Source organism: Tenrec ecaudatus, chromosome 3 (genome assembly GCF_050624435.1).
Source record: "Tenrec ecaudatus isolate mTenEca1 chromosome 3, mTenEca1.hap1, whole genome shotgun sequence".
NCBI lineage: Eukaryota > Metazoa > Chordata > Mammalia > Afrosoricida > Tenrecidae > Tenrec > Tenrec ecaudatus.
The window spans coordinates 155,548,503-155,574,910 of record NC_134532.1 but is presented as its reverse complement, the minus strand read 5'-3'; the positions used below and the strand labels follow the sequence as shown (position 1 = coordinate 155,574,910).

Here is a 26,408-nt window from a genome sequence, read left to right as displayed (position 1 = left end):
GGTCAGGGGACACGTGGTTGAGAGACAGAATGAGAGAGAGAGAGAGAGAGAGAGAGAAAGAGAGAGAGAGAGAGAGAGAGAGAGAGAGAGAGAGAGAGAGAGAGAGAGAGAGAGAGAGAGAGAGACTTGACTGCCAGCTGAGGAGAGGTGTTGCTTTTATGAACCAATGACTGTAACTTTAATATTTTCTGATCCTGGCTTGTGATAACCTGTGAAATTTCCTAACACAACTCACTGTCATTGAGTCCGTACTGACTCAATATCCACTCTATAGGGTAGGGTAGAACAGCTCCTTTGAGTTTCTGAGACAGTAACTCTTTAGGGAATAGAAAGGCCCATCTTTTCTCCTGAGGAGCAGATGATGGTTTCAAACTACTGACCTTGCAGTTAGCAGACCAACACAAAACCACTTCTACACAACCAAGTCTTCTAATAACTTCTCTAATAAACCTCCTTAATTGTCAGTTTTGTCTGTGAGCTCTGTGTGACTACTGCAATGGATTATTGAATCCAGCATAGAAGAAGAGGGTCATGGGAGGAATGCCTAGTTTCAGAATAGGGTCAAAGAAGGATGGTCAGTGGAGACATGTCTGAACTCTGCCCCATCGCCATGGGCCGTGAGTTTGTGTAGAAGTCTATTCTCCTATCTTTTGTAGTCCGAGGAGGTCAGCTATGACCTCTGAACCATTTTTATTTCACTCTGGGCCAATCAGAAGTCTTCTCAGCAGAAGTGTTATCTGTTAGCCCTTCTAGAACACATGGAACAATATGACCAATTTCAGAAGATAGAGAGTAACATTCAGGGTTGACAGAGCACTAAGTGCCAACAAAAATTGTCTATTACATTACAGCTTGTACAGAGCCTTAACTTCGTGAGGAAATAGAATCCGGTTTATCGGGCAAGGGGTAAACCAATGGAGACCTGAGAGGACCAGCACCAGTTGGACATCTGAATATCCTCACGGAATAAACCCACAGAATATCCTCACTGAATAAACCCTCACAATATCCTCACTGAATAAACCGCAGAATATCTTCACTGAATAAACCCGCAGAATATCCTCACTGAATAATCCTGCAGAATATTCTCATTGAAAATTGCTATAAGCTAGCTGTATTTGTCAGAGTGGATAGAGTAAGAAGAGTCTGAAGACTGCCACAGCAGTGGCATATGGTGAAGTAACACCAGAACAATGTTAATTACATCGGTTAATTATTCCTTATCACTGCAGGTTATGGCGTATTCAGATTATAAAACCAATTCAATGGGTGGGGTGAGCATTTAAACACGAAGAAATGGAGCAGAATAGAACCAAGTGGAATGGAATAGGATAGACTGCATCAGATTCCAGTGTCCTTAAATAAAAAAAGAAATGGTAGTGGGGCACAGGGCACTAACCCACCTATAGGGAGGGTATTGTTTATATCTCCACAGGGAAAGAGGGACCAGACTTCAATCCAGTGCTCCAAGATGTCAATGCAACATGCCGGCATGGAGTAGGGAACCAGTGGAGAGATCTGAGGGGCCGGTCCCAATCCCAACTATGTGGACACCTGCTCCTTCCCCCAGAAGAATTTATTTCAGAGGACAGCACTGAATCTGCAGCTCTGGGAGAGGGGCATGTCTGATCAGAGAACATGGGAGCAAATGAAGGGGGAGGAAGAGAGTGAAACACATCCTGGCCACCAATCCTTGAGGACGATATTCCCACTCAGAGCTGCCAATCCACAGAGAAGACCATATGGATGGCCTCACTCTGAGACACGTCATCCCTTGCTGACCCATTCCACCTCCCCGAGACAAAACACTAAGGGCATGCAAAAGAACAGCATGGGGAACAGAGCATAGAAGTCCCCAGGGAATACCAAAAATAGACTTTGGAGCCAGGGTTTGGCACCCCATCAGACTTGACCAGAAAACACCCCGGAGGTCAACAGACAATCCTTGAACTAACTACAAACTTTTCTTTTTGTGTCGTTGTGGTTTGTGATTTTTTTTTTTTTGTCATTGGCTTGTTGTTTTTTCTTTTGTTGATTTGTTTTGCACTGTCTTGTTTTTGTGCATGTTATTATCTCCTCAGGTCTGTCTAAATAAGAAAGGCTGGATGAACAATCTGGAGGAGAAAACAACAGGACCGACAGTTCTAGGGGGACATGGGAGAGGGGTAGGTGGGGGGGGGGGAAGGACGTGGTATTAACAAACCCAGGCACAAGGGAACAACAAGTGATTTAAATTGGGTGTGAGGAGTGTGTAGGAGGCCTGGTAAGATTTGATCAAGGGTAATGTAACTGAGAGGAATTACTGTAACCCAAATGAATGCCGAGAATGATAGTGGGACAAGAGGAAAGTAAAAGGAAATAGAGGAAAGAACTAAGAGGCAAAAACATTTATAGAGGTGTAAATACAGGCATGTACATATGTAAATATATTCATATATATGATGATGGGGAAATATATCTATGTGCATATATTTATAGGTTTATTATTAAGGCAGCAGATGGACATTGGGCCTCCACTCAAGTACTCCAGCAATACAAGAATACTTTGTTCTATTAAAATGGCATTCCATGATGCTCACCTTCCTGACACAATTGCTGAAGACAAATGGATGTATAAGCAAATGTGGTGCAGAATGCTGATGGTATCGGTTTTCAAAATATGTAGCGCTTGGGGTCTTAAAGGCTTGATGGTAAACAAGTGGCTATGTAGCTGAGAAGCAATAAAGCCCACATGGAAGAAGCACACCAGTCTGTGTGATCACGAGGTGTCGAAGGGATCAGGTATCAGGCATCAAAGAACAAAAAAAGTCATATCATTGTGAATGAGGGGGAGTGTCGAGTGGGATGCAAAGTCCATCTGTAGGTAATGGGACACCCCCTTATACAAGGGTGGTGGGGAGAAGACGAGCCAGTCAGAGTGCAGTGTAGCAATGATGAAACATACAACTTTCCTCTAGTTCCTAAATGCTACCCCCCACCCCACTATCATGATCCCAGTTCTACCTTACAAATTTGGCTAGACCAGAGGATGTACACCGGTACAGGTGGGACTGGAAACACAGGGAATCCAGGATGGTTGATCCCTTCAGGACCAGTGGTGAGAGTGGCGATGCCAGGAGGGAGGGTAGGGTGGAAAGGGGGAACCCATTACAGGGATCTACATATAACCTCCTCCATGGGGGACAGCCAACATAAAAGTGGGTGAAGAGAGATGTCGGACAATGTAAGATATGACAAAATAATAATTTATAAATGATCAAGGGTTCATGAGGGAGGGGGAAAATGAGCTGATGCCAAGGGCTTACGTGAAGAACAAATGTTTTGAGAACAATGAGGGCAATGAATGTACAAATGTGCTTTACACAATGGATGGATGTATGAATTGTGATAAGAGTTGTATGAGCCCCCAATAAAATGATTTAAAAAAAGAAAAGGTAGTACTTTATGAAACACGTTTTCACTTTTAATATGTATGTATGTATTTTCATATGTATACACGGGCTGCTGCTGGAACAGTGGTGGAAGTGCTTGGCTGCTGACTGAATGGTCGGTTGTGCAAGCCCACTTGTTGCTTCTCAGGAGGAAAGGTGACAGCTTGCTTCTGTGAAGACTGAGAGCTTTGCAGTGCTTTGTTGCAGATCGACCCGTCCACAGGGGCTTCAGTGGTCAGAATCAACATGAGCGCAATGGCTGGGCTTGGGTATGGAGTTGTGATTTAAAATTTATTTTTGCTGTATATTGTATTAAGATAGGTAAATTATACTGGAGGAATTTATTTATAAAAGTTGTTCTCAGGATGATATTTAATAATACTCTGTGAGCATATTCTAGTTTAGCCAGCAGTATACCAGGAAGATAAATCTCTTAGAAATGATTACTTACTGACTGGCCACTGATTTATTCTGATATTTCTTTTAGAAGCATAATTGTATTCAAATTATTCAGGACACTATATATTTTGAATAATAAATCTTGGAACTCTCACTTACATTTCTAAAAATGATTACAGGATTTCAGAGAGATGGTTCTTAGGTGGGGGCAGGGGGCATATTTTGTTGTCACAATTTGGAAAGAAAGATATACTACAGGCAGTTAGTAGTTAGATATCAGAGATTCTATTTAAAACATCTCTCAATGCCGAGGATAGCTCTTTCTCTCCCCAACAAAGCAATGGTGAAGCTCTGCTTCAAGCAACCCACGTTAGTTATTTAAAATAAATAATTCGTGTAACAGTTGAAAGTAGTCATACTATTTATTATCGAAATAAACTCAGTCATATTGTTAATAGTTTGTCCTGATCATACATTTTATTATTGGATATAAATATATCCAAATACTATATCAAGCATTTATATTTGCACCAGAATGAAATAGTGCATGGAATAGTTTAGATATACAAAGTTTATTACTCTAAGATAATTTCTTGAGTCTTAACATTAAAAGTTAGAATTATTTCTTACCATCATGATACAGAATATTTAATGAACCTCTGAGTATTTATATGTATGAAAATAGTACTTTATCTTCAGAGACTTGGTAGCAAGTTGCCTAAATGAATCTCGTCATTCAAAATCCTGCTCTTAAGTGTTCTCAAATTTCAAACAGATTTGATAACAATCACTGTATTTTGAATAGATCTGGTTTCAGTGAATGTACTTGTAATGAAGACTAAGATAAAAGGTATTCCAAATGACGACAAAGGAACAAGGAAGATGGCGTAAGGATTCGTGGCTTGGAAATTAGATCTTATGCCTACGGGGTCCTAAGTGCCTGAGTAGATTCATCCAATCACTTGTTCCTGAGCCTTCAGTTCCTTGATTCATAACACGAGGGCACGGGACTCTATGACGTTCCCAGAGTCTTCGAAATCGGAGCCCGAAGTACAGATCGCTGTTTGAATGGATTCGTCATCGCTTTTCTATTATTTTCTTGCCATCTTAATAGTAGTATGTGAGAAAAGTGCTCTGACGTCCCTCCATTAGGCCAATGGTTTGGTTTCTATTTGGACGGCAATGTGTACAAGACCCTCGGTCTTCAAACCTGGACATCTGTCCGGCTTTGCCAAGCAGAGCCTGGCTCTGCCAATGGCTTCCCTCAGTCACAGTGCATGTTTCCAACCACTTTGTCAGGTGCCTTCTGTGTGGTAAGTGCTCAGTTCTCTCTCTCTCAAGAAAAAGATTCAACTAAATGTCATCATTATGCTAGTCAGGATACTGACACAAGGCTGGGGGAGTACGAACTGGCTGTTCAATAAACGAAAACAAAAGCTGTCCTTCCTTTACAGAAGAAAAAAAAATCTTTGTTCTCTTATGGCTTTCAGTCTTCCTCCCCCAACCCCACCCCCGGGCTCCCCCCCAGCTTCCAGGTATTTCCACTGAGTTGATTCTAACTCAGAATGACTCTATGGGACACAAAGGGTTGCTGAGAATGTAAGTCTTGTAAGGAGTAGGCCGACTCATTTCTCTCCTGCAGAGAAGCGGGTTTGGCTGGTGCACCTTTGTGGTTGACTGCACTTGATCCTACTGCCCCACCTTTCCCCGCCCCCCCCACCCCCCCCCCCCCCGCAGCAGCTAGTCTGACAACACTAATAACAATCATGAGAGTGTCGCCCTCTGGTGGGTCTAACCAGTAGGTGCGCCTATAAAATGCCATCCTTAAGGTCTGTTTTTTCTTGAAAAATTTTTTTTGATTAATTCATTATACAGTCATTCAAAAGTTATGCTTCTCTGGGTATAATATAGGATAGGGATATGTTTGAGAAATTTTGAAATGTTCAAGGAAAAATTGAATTAAAACCTAATGGATTTTTCCTACAACACCTTGTGTGAATGTTGAAAATCACCAAAAAAGAGAGAAAAAATAGGGGGTGGGGGAGGACTGGGAGTTTTTCTAGCTCTAGGTTTCTTTTATGAGTGTCTGTAAGCTGAGTCTAGAAGTACCGCTCTTTTTCCTTCTTTCTTTTTCCTTTTGGCAGAAGGCTCTCTCTCTCTGGAAGCCCTGGGAAAATCAGGGGAAGCACGTATTGGGGAGTCCTGAAAGTTTCTCACTTCAGGGGACACCTCAGCAAAGATAAGGGAAAACCTCCCCGATTACCTTTTCAGAGCTTACTTGGTTGCTCATTTAGACTAGCTTACAGAACACGAAGTGTGCATTTATCTAATGTGTTCTTCAAGGAAGGCTAAAGCAACTCATTTGTTTTCAAAGCAAAAATTCCTAGACATCATGTATGGATTATTGATGAATTCAAGTGCCTTTAAAATCAATTGTGACAAGGGGCTTGTGTGGCTAGGCCATTCACTTCAATATGACTTTATTTTAAAACCAGATATTTGAATTCTTATACATGTACGATCTGCATACAGCTCTTTAACTTCTGTGCTGAATTAGAGACCCATTTTTGAAGCAATCCACTCTCGGTAATAAGTCACGTTGGTGTACACTCCAGGGCTGTTCTTTTGTCCACAGTTGGTTCCCCAGCTCACAATTCCAATGAGGTACCAGGTATCATTAAGATCCTTTGCAACCAAAGGTCCCCCAGAATCACCCTGATAATTAAAAGTAAAGAAATCACCTAAACGTAAAGCTTAGATATTCTGATTACCCATGTGTTTTATTAGTAACAGCATATGCACATATTACTAATTATGGCATAATTAAATTAAATCTCTGTTTCAAAGCTCTTTAAAGCTGTGAATAGCTTTAACCTTCTTGTAACTTTCCTTCACCACGTTTATACATTGATAGCATCTTCATTTGGGGTCACTTATCAGCATTTACATTAATATCACTTTGTAAATGCTATTCACTGATTAGTCAAGTGACATATTCTGATTACATTATCTTTCATGGGCAAATTTTGATATTCTTGAAGTAATAACAGGCTCTACCCTGTTTCCCCTACCCCGCCCCAACCCCCTGCCCCACACACAGTTTTGGCTCGCTTTCTGTAGGGCTAAGCAAATGCTGCTTCCTCCAAAAGAGCTTCTGAGAGCTATCCATTTTCACTACTCCTCAAGAATATGAGACCACTAGTCACTTCTGTTATCTCTCTGAAAATGTCCCCATCTGTCACTCCCCTACTTATTTCCCTCACCCTGTTATATACACAAATGTGCACACAATCGCACTCACAAGCAAACACACACACCCTTCCCTTTTATCTGCTCTAACTTGGATTGGTTACTCTCCAAATCGTATGCAGAGTTCTACTTCTGAGACATTTCTTCATCATTCGCTTCTGTGAGAATCAAAATATTTTTGGACCCATGCCTTCCTTTGGTTTTGGTTTACTTCCTCATTTTCAAGAGGAACCTCTCTGATTGTTTCCTAAGTAAGAGTGTGTAGGAAATACAATTTTTGAGGCATGTCTTGTCTAAAATGCCTTTAGTCTACATTCCCTCTTGATCATTGGTTTGGTTGAAGTTAATTTAAATTTATTTTCCATTTGAATGTTGACAGGGGTTTCCAATATCTTCCAGCTTCAAGGACCACCGTGGAGAAGTTCTAGGTGGGTCCATGGGTGCCCTTTCCTTCAGAACTTCCAGGGGGTTCTCCTTATGCCCAGGGCTGTGACAGTTCACGACGCTTGGGGAGGAATCTGCTCTGCCCAGCACTAGTTGACCCTTTCTGCCAGGTAAGACACCCGCTTCACACTCGAGAATGCTCATTACTTCTTTAAGGATTTAAGTGGAAGAAGCCTCCAGAGGAGTGTTTTTTATACTTTTTATAAATTCAAGGAAACAGATAAGAACACTGGGAAGGGCATTAAGATAGTCACAACACAGTCTAACATACTTTACCACTGTGAACCAGTTCTCTCTCCTGAGCCGTATGACTTTCCCACACATAGGAATGGTAATTTCACAACTTTGATGATGGCTTTTCTCTTTTCAAAAATACTGCCTTATGATTCTATAGCAAGATAAATGCTTTGTATCTGTCATGGTTTCATTTAAATATCATCTCTTTGATCATTGTTAAAGACTTGATTCCTTCAAAGAAGAAATCTTCATTATGTAATTTATAACACCTATTCACGGTTCATTGTATGTGTTGGTTCCCTTGCTAAAATACAAGCCCCTGAGGAAAAAGACTTGCCTAATTAATCCTTGGCTTTCTGGTTATAAAGAGGTTTTACTTTAGTTGATTATTTGTTTCATAGCTTCTAAAACACTCTGTACTTAATTTTATATAAGAAAACATAAAATGTTATGTAAGAAAGTACACAAATATGTTTGTGTTGTGATAATTGCAAAGAACTTAGTCATGTTGACATTATAGCTGCAGTTTGTGTTAATATGAGGACCATAGGATATTTCCTCAATAAAATAAGTAATTTTGTGTTAGCAATAACGAAATAATTTCTTCTCAACATACCTTGCAAGCATCATAAATTCCTTCCAAATATCCAGCACAAAACATTCCAATTTTTATTTGGTTGCCATACACATGTGGTTGCTTGCACACATCATCACTTATGATTTTCAATCTGGCTTCTTGAAGATAATTTAGGGTATTCCCTTTAGGAAAAACAAAGTAATTTTAGTGTTTAAAAATCATCATTTCATCTTTTTCCTACTAAACTTGGCAAAACAGAATAAGCAGTCTCTTCAGAAGAAAATTCTGGTTAAATCTGGGACATTTAAATAATAATAATCATCACATTTTTACAAGTAAGTAAATATTTTTGTTTCCCCTGCATAACGTTTGTACCTTTAGTTAAAAAGCCAGTTTGTTTTATTTAGAAAGGAATATTTTAAAGCATTTGTATTTATGGATTCCAGTTGGTCTTAGAAACTGTGTATACCTAGACAATTTTCTCCCTTGAGTAGACAAAATAACTCTAATATAATATATATATCTTATCCTTTACCTTTACAAAGTAGAGCTTTCACTTACATAATACAATTTCAAGGCAATGGCTTTATTTCTTATGCATCATAAATTTGGGGTTCCAGAGAATAAGCTAGAGTGTTAGTTTAGAAACCAGTAATACAGTAGCGAGACCATCGCTGGGGATGGAAAACTCAGAGTAGCACAAGCATCGATACTTAAACCAGTGGTTCTCAACCTTCCTAATGCCGCGACCCTTTAATAAAGTTCCTCATGTTCGTTGCTACTTCATAACTGTAATCTTGCTGCTGTTATGAATCAGGCGACCCCGATATCGGTCCCCCTCCAAAGGGGTCGCGACCCACAGGTTGAGAACCACTGCTTTAGACCGAACTGTAATGTGAAAAGGTTGTGAAACGTTGACCCAACAGTCTCCGAGGCGCTGACGTAAACTTTTTCCACTACGTGAGCAGTATCTATGACTAAATATAAGCCCCAGGATTAGGTTATACTATGGAGCAAACGTGAGGGGGCGGGTTGCAGATTTGATTAAGGTCTGTAATCTGTTTGACTTTATAAAGAGACACACTGCTACTAGCACTGAAGAAGCAAGCCCTCATGTATTCTACATTGACAAGAAACTGTATTCTTAGGAGACAGATGCAATAAATAGAGCTTATTCCCAGCCTCCATCTTGATGGCAGCGTTGTGAGATCTTCAAGTACAGGGTCTAGCTGAGCCGTGTCTAGACTGGTGATGCACAGAAAATGTGAGGTAATACATAATATGAACAAATCTCCTGCCACTGATTCAACTATGACTCATAGAGACGCTCTAGGACTGTCAGTTTCCCACACTGCACATCTTTACGGGAGTGGGGGGGGGGCTCATCTCTCTCCCACAGAGTTGCTGGTGGTTTTGAACTGCTGGCCTTGTAGTAAGCAGTCTGGCCCATAACCCAAAATGTCACTAGTGCTCCTGAGATATACATAGATGTTCAAAGATGCTAAATTTGTGGCATGATTTTTCACAAAAAAAGAAGCGTGGCACAGATAGCATTTTATTATTACTATTTTTTAGAATACCAATCCAGGATTAATTTTTGGGGAGGTGTTTACTAACACTTTTGAAAAAAGTTCTCAGAAAATATGTGTGACACTATGAAAGACTCTTAAAAAATGCTACAATCAGTCAGATTTGATTACATATATGCCACTTGTCTATCGGCTCGTCACACTGTGGTCGCTGGCATGTTACTGGGAGGCTGGAAGCATTATCACTGGTATTCCAAATACCCATCGGACCATCCAAAAAGCTCCCAGACAAGAAAAAGATTACAAAGAGGAGTAGGCTGATGAATCAGCCACGGAAACCCTTGCGCGGAGCAGCAGCACTTTCTCAGAGATGGTGTCGGAAGAGGGACGCCTCGGGTTTGGCGGTGCTCAAGATAGCACTGAGGAAGGGCTGTGTAATAGGCTTACAAGAAGAACAAAAATCCAGTGGCACTCATCTATGTGTGAGAACGAGCTTTCTATGAAGAAGTAATTATATATCAAGAAGGCATCCCAGTCTAGAACAACTCAAGTCCATGAGTCTGATACTCGTCCAGAAGTCCCTGTTCAGAGTCATGCCGCCACATGCAATGATGCTGAATGCCTGAAGATCACAGGCAAGTGGGTGTAAAAAGTCATGTAGAGCCAAGGTCAGTGGAAATATATCAGTGCTCTGGTAGTTTTCAAGGTGGCCAACAAGCACCAAGGTGAAGGCAGACAGTGGGCTCTCCATATGAGAAGGCCATTCCCACAAGGAGGCACCGTCAGGGTGTGACCTGACTGACAGGTTGGATTTCACCCCTGCACTTCATACATCTTCTTGTTTTCCTTGACTACTCATCTTCATGAGTTCCTTGACTACCACAAAGTGCACTCTCAACGTAGAGTTGCTCCTAATGAGGTGGATGGAGTAAAGCCTGCAAGAGTAAAGGCTTCAGGACCTTCCTTTGGTGATGGGGAACAACACAAAATGAAAAGAAACAGCGGTCAATAGCTATTAATAATTGGAACTTGGAATGTATGCAATGTGAATCTAGGAAAACTGGAAGTCATAAAAAGGAAAAGGAACACATAAAGATCCATATCCTAGGCATTAATGAGCTGAAATGGACTGTTATTGGCCAGCCAGAATCAGACAATCTTGTGGTTACTATGCCAGGAATGACAAATTCAAGAGGAATGTAAACAAGGACATTTTGAGATCTATCTTGAAGTAACAATGCTGCTCATGATAGGATAATATCTATCAGCACACAAGGAAATCCAGTTAATAAAATTATCCTACAAATGTATGCACCAAATGCTAAAGCTTATGAAAAAGAAATTGAATTTTACCATCTTTTATCTGAAATTGATCAAATATGCAATCGCTATGCATAGATATTTTCAATGTGATTTTCCAGAGGAAGAAGTAGTAATTGCGAAATATAGTCTCAATGATAGAAATGAAGTTGGAGATTGCATGGTAGAATTTTGCAAAATCAACGACTTCTTCATCTCAAATATCATTTTTCCACAACACAAACAGTGACCATACACATGAACTTCTCCAGATGGAAAACACAGAAACCAAACAGAATATATCTGTGGAATAGACCGTCAATTTCTCAGAGGTAAATTAAGGTTGAAGTTGAAGATAAGCTGAAAACAAGTCTAGGAGAGCCATAATCTAACCTGAGGTATATCCAAACAGAATGTTGAGAACATCTCAGAACAGATTTGATGCACTGAACATTAGTGACAGAAGACCTGATGAGCTGTGGGAGGACATCAAGCACTCATACATGAAGAAATAAAAAGGTCATTAAAAAAAACAGGAAAGAAAGAAAAGACCAAATTAGATGGCGTAAAGGACTCTGAAATTTGGTCTTCATCAGAAGTAAAAGTTTGTTGAAGATAACTCAACAACGGTTGCAGTGATCCATTGACAGAAGGCTGTCAGAAATCCAGGCTGGATTCAGAAGTGGACGTGGAACAAAGGCTATCATTGCTGATGTCAGATGGATCTTGGCATATGATAACAGAAAGATGTTTCACTGGGTTTCATTAATGTGTGGGAATTTCAGAACACTTAATTATGCTCCTATGAAGAAACCTGTACATGGACCAAGAAGCAGCTTTGCAGAAAGAACAAGGACATGCTGCATGATTTAAATTCAGGAAAGGTGTGCACCACCTTCTTGCTGAGCAAATCCTCAGAGAACCTGTCTGAAGAAGAACAACCTCAGTATGCACGCGACACACCTTGCTGGCTGGAAGTGAGGAGGACTTGAAGTGCCTGCTGATGAAGATCAGGGATCGCAGCCTTTAGTCTGAGTTACATCTCAATGTAAAAACTCAAACTAAAATCACTGCCATCGAGCTGAGGCTGATCCATAGGACCTCCTTGTGGGTTTCTGTGACTGTAGCTATACGCAGAAGAGAAAGCCTCCTCTTTAGCCTGTGTTGTGACCAGTGGTTTCCATCTTCTGACCATCTGGATTGCAGTCCAGTGTGAAACCACTGCACCACCAGGGCTCCTCGGGATAAGAGTACAATCGTTAACATTATGTTAAATGGAGAAAGGATGGAAGTTCTCAAGGATTCATCTTGCTCAGTTGAATCCAAGATCAATGCTCATGGAAACAGCAGTCAAGAGATCAAAAGACTTGTTGGATCAGGTAAATCTGCTGCACAAGACCTCTTTTAGAGTATTGAAAAGTGAGGGTGTTATTTTGAGGACTAGCATGCACCCGACCCAAGTCATAGTATTTTCAATTGCTTCATATGCTTGTGAAAGCTGGACATTGAATAAGGAAGAACAAAGAAGAATTGATGTATTTGAATTATGGCGTTGTTAGAGCACTTTGAAAGCACAATGGGCTGCCAAAAGAAGAGACCAATCTATTTTGGAAGAAGTACAGCCAGAATGCTACTTAGAAGTTAGCATATTGTGACTTTATCTCACATTACTTTTGACAGGTAATCACAAAAGACAAGCTCCTGGAAAAGGACACCATGCATGGTAAAGTAGTGGGCAGAGCACAAGGGAGGGCCCTTGACAAGGTGGACTGACACAGTGGCTGCAAGAATGGGCTCAATCAGAACAATTGTGAGGAGGGTGCAGGACCAGGCGGAGTTTCATTCTGTTGTGCATAAGGTTACCATGAGTCAGAACCACCTCGATGTCACCTAATAACAATGATAATGACACATTATGAATTAAGAACATCTTATGTACTAGTGCTGGCAAGGTTAAAGTAAAGTCAACAAGCTATACAGTATCAGAGACAGTGTAAACTCAAAGTTTTTATAAAACAGGATTCTAAGATTTATTTCAAGTTAGAACACTGTAGCCCACATATTCTAGATATTGCTGAATAATTTCTCAATTACTATAGGAATGCTTAAAGGCATTTCTCACAAACTATTGATTTTCAAAGCACCAGCTTTATATTTCATTAAATGTCTTTATTTTCATCTTCATTCATATTCACACTTTACTGTCTCTTTCTGCTTACTTTGAGTTTATTTTAATGTTTTCAAACCTATTCCAGTAGGAACTTAGATTATTGACTAAGAGTTTTTTGTGTATGCATTTGGGACCATATATTACTCTGATTAACTGCATTACAGAACATTTATATGTTGTTTTAAATTTAATTGTATGTTAAATTTTTCCCTTACGATGTCTTCTTTGATATATATAGAGGTATGTTGTTCAATTTTTAATAATTTGGAGAAATCCACTTGTATTTCTGTTTTCTAATTCTATTCCACAGGGTCAGATAAAGTATTTGGTATGATTTCAATTTTTTCAATCTGTTGAGATTTGTTTTATGGTCTAGATGAATCTTCCAGGAGTGATTGAAAAACATATATTCTAAAAATATTAAATTTTTGTTCTAAAAATATCAAATAGCATCTCTTATTTCTCAAAAAGGCATATTTCTATACCAAACTCGTGTCGTGGGAGAAGATTATTCTTCCCATCAATCCAAAGTGCATTTGAGATGTCCCTACCACTATTAGCATGCACATAATGTAAATCCTACCTTAAGTGGTGTCAGGTGTGCAGTTTTGCTCAGTCACTCCTGGGACTCATAGACGATGGATTATATTTTATGTGATTGATAATATGACCCCAAAGTAAGCAAAAGGTACCTCATCTTTTATAATGCAAAATAAAATCACATGGGACAGCCAGAGAAAACTCAGAGACTACAAACCCTATTGCCAATCACATGAGTAAAATATCTTTTTAGGATCTTAATAGGGACGGAGTATAAATAGTTTATTAGTAGTACTTTGTTGTATATAAGTAAATTGTATAGGGGTCTTCCCAAGTTCAAGAAATCCTCAAATAATGATCATATTGGTACTTGGTCCAGATTATAAAATCAAAATGTGTATGCTTCCCAAAATGCATTAAAAGATTAAATCACTTTTATTTCTTAATTCAATTTCTTACTGGAATAAATTCATTTATTAAGTTGAATCAACTTCAAGGGGTCTATATAAGTGTTGCTGCAAAAGACCTCTTTAAAGTTTTAAAGAGTAAAGAGGTCACATTGAGGGCGACCTGATCCAAATCATGGTGCCTTCAACCACCTCATAGGCATGTAAAAGATGGTAATTAATAGAGAAGATCAGAGAGGAATTGATGCATGTAAATGATCACATTGGCAAAAAACACTAGAAGTATTGTGGGTTGATAGAAGAACAAACTAATCTGTCTTAGAAAAAGTAGAGCCAAAACGCTCTTTGAAACAAGATTTTGAGACTTTGGTCTCGTGTACTTTGGGCTTACTTTCAGGAGGGGTTGGTCCTTTGGAAAGGACATCATTTTCAGTAAAGAATAGGATTAGTAAAATCGAGGAAGCCCCTCAGTAAGACAAATGGAACAGTAGCTGCAAGAGTGGATTCCAGCCTACAGATTGTGAGGACAGCGCAGGACTTGGCAATGTTTCACTTTGCTGTACATAAGGCCATTACGAATCAAAACTAATTTGCTGACGTCTCACAATAACAGCACACACGCTTTGTAGGAGCCCTGGTGGTACGGTGGGTTAAGCGTTGGGCTGCTGACCAACAGATCCGTGTTTGGAAGCCACGAGTTGCCCCAAGGGAGAGAGATGAGGCATTCTGATTTCAAAAATATTTACAGCCTCAGAAGCCCTCTGGAATAATTATAGTGTTGCTATGAATGAGAATGAACTTGAACACTGTGGGTTTATCAGCTTTAGAGAAATTCTGGTAACACTATGGTTAAACTTAGCTTCATCAATAGGTCCATGTATCACATCCACTGGCGGCTCTGCAGGGGAAAGATGCGGCAGTCTGCTTCCATAAACATCACAGCCTTGAAAACTCGATGGTCCAGAAACTAGATACTGAGAGCCTGATGATGTCATATAAATTCTCAAATTCAACAGACTGAAGCCAGACATCCCGAGACAACCAAATGACAGGTCCAAATTTGTCTGCCTCCTGTTTTTTTGGTTTTTGTCTGTTTGGGTTTTTAGTTTTTTATATTCTGAATTGAATATGTCGCTCGTGAAACAGAAACACTGACAAATCCAAATAAGTTCTCTGGAAATGTCTGGCAAGGTGATAGGAAGGCAGATTAAACGGCTCGGCTCTCTTTTGCGAGGTACCCACCACCGTAGAAAAGTGCTCCGAATCCTGTGATGTAGACGGTTGAATTTGGCTGAAAAGACTCAGAAGCTTCTGGCAAACAAACTCGGCGTATGTCATCAGTGAAGGTGACTCTAGGAGAGAACTGTACCACGGCAATGTCGTCTGCTTGTTCTGGAAAATTATATCGCTCATGGACAATTATTCTTTTGACATTTCTTTTCATTAAAGGAGGATTGATTGTTGTTCCAAAGCTAACAGTCCATGAACGTGGATTGGCATCACTAGAAAGAGTTAGAAGGCAACAGTGTATATGAACTGTACAATATTAATAATATTTAGGCAAAGGGAAAAATATCCTGGGATTCTTTGGTTATGGTTAAATTTTTCTTTTACCTTTAAAAAAACCTCACTACTATTTTGAAAGATAAAATATATAAAAGTATAAAAGTGGCATTTTAGAGCTGAAATCTGATACATAACATTAGAAGTTTATAATTAAAAGGCCCTTTTGTTCACCTTTAGTAAATACATCTTTAACACTATGGATGAGAACGTATTTGAAGTGCTTGGTGGTATAGTGATTAACAAGATCAAGAAGCTCCCTGCTCACAAGATGATTAGATTCCAGTTATGAAAAAAGATGAGCAATTTAATAAATACATAAATAGCTTTGATACTGATATATAATAGTCCTTCATTTATCCTTTCAGCAAACCGATATTGACTATTTACATGCGATGGTGTCATATGGTGGTGGCTAAGGTTTTACTACGATGCTGGAGGCTTCGCCATTAGTATTTGAAAACACTAGCACAGCAGGTTTGCTCATGATGGGCAGGTTTAGTGGAGCTTTAGACGAAGACTAGGAAGAAGGAAGAGGAAACCACTTCTGGAAATTTAGAAACTGACAAATTTTGAATAACAGCGTAATGTTGTCTGATATAATGCGAGGTAGGAAGACACTCAATGTAAGGTAGAACAAGAGCTTCTTCCTTAATATATAGTCCCCTCCGCCAATGGCGTGGATGGAGAAAAGCTTTCAGGGAGTTCGGTTGCTTACGTGGCGCAACTCAAAGGGAGAAGATACAGCTATAGACATCCATTAATAATACTGAGAAGAAACCACTACAGACACTCATTAATTATTGAAACATAGGAATACAAAGTATGAATTTAAGAAAATTGGACATCCAATGAAATGGAATACATGAATACCAACATCCTAGTCACGAATGAGTTTAAATGGATAGGCACTGGCCATTCTGAATCGGACAAGCCTACGGTTTGCTATGTCAGAAATGACAAGTTTAAAAGGAATTCTTTCACTTTTATAAACAAACAAACAAACAAAAATCTATCCAGAAATACAACACTGCCAGTGATAAAATGTGCTTACAAGGAAGACCAGTTAATACAACTGTAATTCAAATGTACACAAAAATCACCAAAGCCATAGCTGAAGAAATTGAAGCTTTCTATTAATTTTGCAGTCTAAAATTGATCAAACATGCCAAAAAGAGGCATTGATAATCACGGGTAATTGGAATTCAAAAGACGGGAGCAAAGAGGAAGGAAGATTCGTTGGAAATATGGCTTTAGTGACAAAAGCAATGTTGGAGTTCACATAATAGACTGTTGCAGGACCAATGACTACACCCATAGTGACTACACCCATGAACTTTGATAGATAGAATATTCAGGAATCACATCCACTACATCTGTGGAAAGAGACAATAGAGAAGCTGAACATCGGCAGCTAAAACACAGCAAGAGGCAAACCAACAGACCAACTGTTTGTATATAAATTCAGGTTGAAGCTGAAGAAAATACAAATAAATCCATGAAAGCCAAGACACAACCTTGAGTTTCCTCCATCTGAATTCAGAGACTATCTAGAGCAGCAGTTCTCAACCTGTGGGTCGCGACCCTTTGCGGGGTGGGTGGGTGGGGGGGTCGTCAAGCAAACCTTTCACAGAGGTCACCCGATTCATAACTAGCAAAATTATAGTTATGAAGTAGCAACGAAAATAATTTTATGGTTGTGGGGTCACCACAACATGGGGTATGAAAGGGCCATGGTATTAGGAAGAATAGATTGGCACATTGAATCCTAATAAATGAAGACCAGAGAAGTGATGAGTTCACACCAAGAACTTCATACATAAAGAAAGCAAAAGGTCATTGAAATAACAGGAAAAAAAGAAAAGGCAAATGTGCGTATCAGAAGAGACTCAGAAACATCGGATACAGTAGAGAAAAACTAAAGCAAAAGGAAGAATTAATGAGATAAAAGAGATGAATAATAAATTTCAAGAGTTAAAGTATTATAATAAAATGTACAAAGACCTGGGGTTAGAACATGCTCAGGATTTCTCAAGCTAAGAGAACTGAAGGAAAAATCAACCCTGGAGTTGTATGATGTTGAAAGATTCTTCCGCTTTTAGAAGCTTCATTTTTGATCGGGCACAACTCAGAATGCGAAGAAACAGCGGCAAGCCTCCATTGAATAATCAAAACATGGAATGTATGAAGTATACATCTAGGAAAACTGGAAGTTGTGAAAAATGAAATTGGATATATGCAGATCTGTATCCTAGACATGAGTGTGTCGAAATGGGCTGACAGTCACCACTTCCCATCAGACAATCATATATGTGGCTTACTATGCCAGGAATGACATCACATTCATCATCAAAAGAACGTTTCTCCCTTTGACTCATTTTATTTTTTGGTTTTACTTTTCCTTCTTTTTATTTTTAGTTATTTGGACCAATTTTTAGGTCTGAGGAATAAGGCAGTGGGAGGGTGTTTTTTGTTTGTTTGTTTTAAAGCATGAAATCAACAGTGTCCTGATAAACCCTCCACAGATGTTATTTATTTTGCATGTTGAGATGGGCTGTTAACTACCTACAGTGTGCTTTAAAACAAACAAAAACTCCCTCCAGATTCCTTTTAAAAAATCACCCCATCTTATTCCTTTCCACTCTCTATTCCTACCCCCATCCCTGGCCTCCTTGCAGTCATTAAAGTCCTAGGTATAAGAGAATGAAACACCACTTTTTTTGTGTGTGTAATGGTGTTTAATAACTTCCCTAATGTCACAGCTCTTCTGGGATGATGTTCTACCCACTAAATCCTGTTGCCGCTTGCTTTCAGATATGCTCAACTCCTTATTTACAAGATGAAAAATGACACTGGAAAGAGGGCACCGAGTGACTCTACTGAAGGGATTCAGAATTTAATTCCAACAGCAATAAAATAACTGACTGGTTATCTTAAAAAGTAAAACTAAATATGAGGAAAATGGTAATTTCAGCATATTTTACATAATTTATATCTTAAGTACAGTCAAATTGAATAAAGAGTGAATCAAGTATTCACAACTTGTTTGAAAAATAGATATGAAAACACAACAATTTTTGTGTGGTATGAATCTTCAACAAGAAAGGCCATATCAAGAAAGGTCACATTGGATGAACCGAGGTTGCTTTTCTTAACAAAATAAATATTTATTGAAGTGCCTGTCCTTATCAACTTGGTAATTTTCTCATTTGGTTGTGAACTGCTCTTTTTATGTCAATACTTGATTTGAGAAGTTCTTTATCATTACAGCTACCAACTCCAAATTTGTGCATCTTTTAAAGACTGTAATTTCACTTTGTAATTAATTTGCATATTATTCATGATCAGCAGATGCCTGGGCCTTTGGTAGAAACAGAATTAGATTTAAATAGAGGAGATCATTATTTAAGATACTGTTTGATTTAGAAGTTAATAGTAACTATTTGTGTTTTGATGACTTCTGCTTTCTTATAAAATTTATAACTTCTGGAATTTGATCAAACAATACCAGGAAGATGACTATTTCTCCCTCTACTCTGAACAAACTGTCCAAATAAGTATATAGATATCACATATTAGGAAAAACCTGGAGATCATTGTTTTTATCTTATCCAATAATATTTTGGTATTATTAGTCAAAATGATTTTCAGTAATGGGCTCCACCCGAAGGTCAATAACTTACTTCTTAAAGCAGTGTGCTGCAGTCACAAGCCACGTGTGACTAATCAAGCTGGCTCCACACACGTGCATGCCGTTATGCTGAAGGGAGGCTTGCCACGGCCAAGCAGCCTTGGCTGCAATGTCACCAGACATTATTCTGTTGAGTATGAATGGAGCAACTCGTTTCCCACAACCTGAAAGAAATGAGATCATTAAGTTATAACATATAGCTCCCTCAAATGTATTGGATACAAAGAACGCAATGGAGTATGACAATGCAATAACATTACATCTATTATAAAAGCATATCCTGTGTCAGTAGTCTTTTCCTATATTTTCTGGTGTGTTGGTATTTTGCTCACCTCTATATGGATACATTAAGAAGCTCTGCTGGAGCTGTCAGGTAAGCTTTAGACTGCTAACCTAAAGGTTGTTGGCTCAAATCCACCAGGTTCTCTGTGGGAGTAAGATGAGGTGATCTGTTCCTTTAGAGATTTACAGCCTTGGAAAACCTATGTAGGACCCCTATGAGTCAGCATCAAATCGATAGCAGTGGATTTGTGATTGGGTCTTTCTTTTTGCTTATAGATTGTGATGATAGCAGAGGACCAGACAGTGGATCTGTTGAACTCTGGGTCAGGTTGGGTCAGAATCAACTCAAAGGCACAAAACAACAGTAACAAGATAGATAAAGATATATCTTGCCATTTGAAGACATGTTGAACTGCGGAGGGTGAGTTTCAATTCAGTCCTAAGAACTTGTAGTGTCAATTATGCAGGTGGTCTGAGAGCTCCTACTAAGAGTGGTGTTTCCCAATGATACAGCAGCGCTTCCTCCACATGAAGTCATTACCAGGAGAACAACCCCACCTCGTGGAAAAGTAAGTACTCACTAGTTGGAATCCACCATTTTTCTGATACATTTGGTAGTGATTTTGTGCAAGATTACTGTAGCATGTCCGATAATTTGTTGGTTAAACCAAACCCATTTTTAACTAGGGGATGAGAACTCCTATTAACCCTATAGGAAAAAGTAAAATTGTTTTTTTTCTTCAACTTCCCAAGACTGTGGATATTCAAAGGAGCCTACAGACCCCTGTTTCTCCCACAGAGCGGCTCATGGGTTTGAGCAGCTCACCTTGCAGTCAACAGCCCCACCCTTAAATGACGGTGCCGCCAGGGCTCATTGCATTTTTGCATGCCCTTCATCTTCACAGCTACTGGGAAAAACTCTAGCAATATTATGATGATCAGGTTAAAGATTATTATACTTCTTAAGGTTCCTACTAAGAACTAAGCATATTTTAGCATGATGCCAATGAGGGATATACAGCATGTTTTATATGTTCTATTCTAGTTCCAAGTGATTAATTATCCAAGAAGAAAATTCATCTTACTGGTATTAATTAAACTCAAACTATGGCTAGCCATTTTAGAAATCGCTGTTGCTCTGCACTTAGAACATATCACCATCTCCCCACCTCCCCTCCGCCTCCAGCCTTGGCCCTCTACCCCAGTAAAATCATTATACTACTGAGAGGGGTATATTAGGAAAACTGTGCAAGCCACTTACAGATAATTGAGTTCACTACTTTCTCATTACTTTCTTTCTCAGAAGAAAGCACATTTCTTAGAAATTAGAAAACCATAAAAGAAAGTCCACTTGGAATAAGTTTTGAACTAAAACAAATAATTTCTTCAATATTTAGCTAAGAATTTCCACCATGTAAAATATTTTTAATGAACATGACAAAAAATTCAGTTTCCTCTAGCCTGTTCAATACTTGCCCTCATGGAAAGATGACTGAAGCTGTGGTGGTGAGGAAATTAGGCTACTAGAAAGAATGGCATTTGGGCACTTGAAGACCTGACTTAAAACAAGCAGCCACTCAGTGAGTGGTAACATAAGTCCACATGAAAGAAGCACACCAACCTGTGTGATCCAAGGGTTGTAAATAATAAAATTCATGACCAAGGGGGAGAATTTTATTAGAGCTTGTGAGCACTTAGTTTGCAGAAGATTATGGTTGACAGTAAAAGAAAAAATCCATTTGCAAAATCTCCACATGAATTACTTCTCCAGTGAATTCCCTCTGATCTTTGACCAGGAATATGCATAACCTTGCAGAGTGCATTGGAAAATGGATTAATGCAGATGTAGTTATTTAAGACTTTATCATTTGTTCTCCCTTTTGACCCTTTTAAATTTCTTCTAGTTTAAATCCTTCTAGTTATTTTCTGCTTTCTTTTCAGTTGAGGTTTTTCTGTGTTTTATTTTGTTATTGCTTTTAAAAATATATGAAATCCAGCATACTTAGCTCTATAGAGACAATAACTGATTAATATATTCTTGGGTCATAGCAGGGAAGTTTAGGGAGAAAATGATGAGTTGATAACAATGAGTACAAGAATGAAGAAAATAGTCTAAAATTGATTGTGGTGATGATTACATAATTCTTTTAAGATACTTAAATTACTGAATTGTATGGTATGTGAATTGTGTCAATACAACTGTTAAAATCAAAAGCAACGAAATTCAGTTTCAGAGTTAGGAAAAATTATGGACCTTCAAATAGTGTGGGGAATAATATCCATTACTTTTAATGCATTTTTCTTTTCTTAAGTAATAAATAATTTTATTCGGGGCTCTTACAGCTTTTATAACAATCCATACATCAACTGTATCCAATACATTTGCACATATGTTGCCACCATCATTTTCAATATATTTTCTTTCTGCTTGAGCCCTTGGTATTAGCTCCTCTTTATTCCCTCCCTCCATTATTTTTTATTCTATTTTTCCATGAACCTTTTGAAGTTCCCTTGTATTAGGGGTACATCTCTTTTAAAGTTCTCAGAAAATGTGGGGTACGAATGGAAAACTATGAGCTAATATTTGAAGTTATCCTTTCTGATATGGAATTTGAACTTGTTTCTATAAGTTCACTAAACTTACATGCTTGGATCGTTAGTTTTCCTGCTGATGAGCTCATTGCTGGAAAACAAAAGAGAACAAATTATGATGAATTGATATTTTCCCAGTTGATATCTCTAACAGTATCACAGCAACAAAAATATCACAAGTAAGTAGAGTTAATAAACAAATTTATTCTCTCACAGTTTAAGAGGCTAGAGGTTCAAATTCAGGGAACCAGGCCACGTGGAAGGCTTTCTCTCTGTCAGCTGTGGGTGAAATGCCACATCTGTTGGCCACCGTTCCTTGGAGAGCTCCATGTTTCTACACAGCAGTTTTATCTTGGGTCTAGTTCTAGGGGGTGCTCAACACAAGGATCCTGGCTCCAAAGGACACACTCTGCTTGTGGCAAGGTTTTCTTAGTGGAAGTGGGTCCCTCCTCTGCACACCCCCCTCTTTCTCTTTATCTCTTCTATGATAAAAGAGGAGGCAAGCCACATCTCAGGGAAATTTCCTTTCCATCAGATCAGGGCTGTAAATATCAGTGAAGGTGGTGCATCCTAATTTAACCCCCTTACAATGAATTGATAATAGAAGATCACATTGTTCGAAAGGTATATATCATTACATACTTCTGGACCACTGAGAATCAAGGCAAAGCAAAGTTGTCATATAGATTTGGTGGACACAGTACAATCCATAACAATGCCAATGACCAAGAATCATCACAGGATTCTTACCATAATTACATTAAACAGTCAAGAGATCAATCACGGGAATGGTTTTCTGATACAACAACTCCGCCCACCCAAAAGAAACCCATTGTCTTCAAGACAATTCCAATTCCTAGCAAAAGTGTAAACTTGCCCCCTAGGGTTTCCAAGGTCATAAGTCATTACAGAAGCAGGCTGCCACATCTTTCTTCCACAGTACTACCAGTGGGTTGGGTCTGATGATCTTTCAGTTAGCAGAAATGTGTTTTAACCCCTGTGCCTCCGGGACACTGGCCTGACAAGAAACAAATACAATTTTTAAAGATAACTTTTTTTTTGTAGATAGGCAACCTCTAACTGGGTGGATTATACCCTCCGTAGTAAATGATTAAGGCTCCTAAATCACAAATAATTAGTGGTAGTCCAAAGCAATATTTCCCCAACATTGCAGGTCTCCGCTTTCGTGGACTGGAGAGAAGGAGCACGTAAGTGGCCTCTAGGCGTTAAAACCAGCCCAGGCTCAACAAGAACAGAGCTGTTTTCCTCTGATTGCTTAAAATTTTATATTATCCCCTTCCTTTCCTCCCATTCCTTCTCCTCTTCTTTTGTATGTGAACTTTTTAAAAAGTTTTCTTTCTGATCAAAGGGTTGTAAGGCTGAAATTTGTCTGAAAAATTTTTCAGAAAGTATAATTAAATATTTCTAAAATACTATTTTCTACTGATCAAAATGCTTTTTCTGAAGAGTAAACTATTGTGTATCCATTACCCAACATGTACTGAGTGTTGATAAGAAGCAAATACTGAACTGAACCTAAGGTTAACCTGCCACTTTATAGAACAGCTAGGAATCTGACAGGGGTTAAATTTAAATTAGTGGAAAATTATATGGAACTATGATGATTTTCATGTGAAAATGATTTACTAGTCAAAATTTGGTTAGATTTTCTTTCTACCTACCTATATTTCCCAAATTCATGCTCTCTGCTGTGCATTTCTTCTTAAGCAAAATGAAAATGCTTCGCATCACTTTTGTAAGTCTCACAGAGAAACGAATGATATTTAATTTCACAAAGTGAGAGATTCTGAAAATACTCAACTCAAAGATACCCTGAAGGTATTTTCTCAGGACTCACTCTGTAAAAGAAGTTAAATTTCCCCTGAGCTGTAATGTAGAGAAGTAAATATTTCGGGAGTCCGGGTAGTGCAGTGGGTGATGGGTCGGACTGCCGACCACATGGGAGAACGAGGAGCTTTCTACTCCCGTGCAGAGTTACAGTCCTGGAAACCTGCAGGGACACTTCTACTCTGTCATGTAGGGTCCCTCTGATGAGCATTGTTCCGTGCGGTGGTTGCAATGGATTGTTGAACCCAGCAGAGAGTAGAGTGTCATAGCGGGATACGTGATGGATGCCCGAATAGGGCAACGGAAGTTAGTGTGAGGCATTGATAGGGATTACCCTTGGACAGGTATGGAGTTGGACCCTACTCTCCCTGTAGCTGGAGGAGGTCAGAGGTGGCCTCCACCGAGATTTCCTAGCATGTGTAAGAATAACCTGGAAATCTTGTTAAAATATATATTTGGGGTGAACATGCCAGTTTTCAGCAAGCGGGTCCAACAGGAGTGAACCCATTCAAGGTTCTGTCTCTGCCACAATCCCGGCATTGGCAATATGAAGTGGATTTTAACATGATGCAATATTTCTGAGCAATTTGTCAAAACAGGCCATAGATCCTTGAGCAATTTTGAAAAAATTGTGGGCTACAGTTTCATTTCTAGACCTGAGCTGAAATATCTGCAGCTTCTCTATTCTTTGGAATGAGCCTAGTTCCTTCACTAGATGTGAATTGAAATGAAATGAAATGTTCCTGAGGAGGGTGTTTGTGCCTGTAAGGCATCTCATGAGTTTTCTATGAATTGGCTTCTTCTAGGCAGTAGTAACTGCTCTTTTTCATTTTGGAGATTATGAAACTTCTAACGTCTCCTACTTCCAATCACTTGAATTAATGTTTGCAGATTCATCTATTCCTGGGAAGAAGGCCATCATGTTTGGTAAAGCGGGACACTCTCTGTGAGATGGACTGACGCTGGTTTCACCAATGGGCTCAGGCAGAGTTTTATTCTGTTGTGCAAGGGGTTGCTATGGGTTGGAGCCAACTCCCTGGTGCCTAACAACAAGAAGGCATATGCAAAACCGAAAACCCCCTATGTAGTAATGGCCTCTATATTTGTATCATGCTTTCTAATCTCTTAGATATCTTCTTAGTCTCTAATTTAAGGATGCAAAGGTACTACAAGCAAATTGTTTGGGTGGTCCTGCCATGACTCAATAGAGTTAGATTTTTGTCTGCTGACTCAGATTCTCCAAACAGCACATCCTGCCTTTTCATCTAGCACAGTCATTAAAGAAACTGAAGCTCATGGGCTGAGCCTGGATGAAGCAAAAAGCCCAGGCAGTCTATGACTATTTCATGCTTCACTTCAGTTTCCGATAGGTCAGGCTTTGCATTCCTGACACGTTACCTGGTGGTTGGGCATTGCGGAGACAGCATCTTGTAACAGAGCAGAATGAGCACTGTGTCACAACCTTGATTAATTTCCTTCCCGCCCCAACAAAGACGGTGGTTTGAACTCTGGACAGGTTCTTCCTTCCTGGGATGGGAGAGGTCCCAGGCTTTAGTCCCTGAGTAACTAACTGACTGTGTCACATCAGCAAACTGCGGCCCATCCCTTTTCCCTTCAGATTCTCACTTCCGGATCGAGGATCATCTTGAAAGGCCTGGCAGGCCCTTACAGGGGTGGGGCATCCTGTTCCCCCGCTGACGCAAATCACGTACTTGAGTTCTCTTCTGCAACCTCTATTAAGTATAGGATGCGAATTTGTAAGAAAAACCTATACTTCTCTGTTGGAAATAGATGCTTGTGGAAGCAGCTTACTGTACCAGTTTCTGTTTAGCTAGGCTCTTCAAAACTCTCAATATGATGAGATTTGTGATGAATTTCCAAGACAAATAGGCTGCATGAAAAAATTCGTTTTACCACCAAAGCCCTCGCGTGCCCATGGAGCCTCTCCTGGTATTAGTATTCCAAGAACACATTTGGAGAAATGGTAGCGAAATAACTTCCCAGTGAGCTCTAGGCTGGCATTTTAGCTATTGTTGTTTGCTATTTTTGTATCCTTTTACATTTTCAGGTCTCTAATGGGGGATTTGCAGAATTGTCAGGAATCCAGAAATCAGGTTCAATGCTTTGCATACGGAGCACAGAGAAGGGAG

At 39.3% G+C, this 26,408-nt stretch overlaps 1 protein-coding gene across 1 annotated transcript in view; it reads right to left on the bottom strand.

The window, feature by feature from the left end:
- Positions 1 to 6,383: 6,383 nt before the first annotated feature.
- Positions 6,384 to 26,408, bottom strand: part of TMPRSS11A (transmembrane serine protease 11A) — a 44,750-nt gene continuing 24,725 nt past the window's right edge. Inside the window, exons 5-9 of the mRNA XM_075543571.1 lie at positions 22,463 to 22,501; positions 19,529 to 19,700; positions 15,525 to 15,784; positions 8,377 to 8,519; positions 6,384 to 6,545 (exon numbers count right to left, since the gene is read on the bottom strand). Coding sequence (XP_075399686.1) covers positions 6,384 to 6,545; positions 8,377 to 8,519; positions 15,525 to 15,784; positions 19,529 to 19,700; positions 22,463 to 22,501 — 776 coding nt within the window. The remainder of the gene's footprint in view (positions 6,546 to 8,376; positions 8,520 to 15,524; positions 15,785 to 19,528; positions 19,701 to 22,462; positions 22,502 to 26,408) is intronic.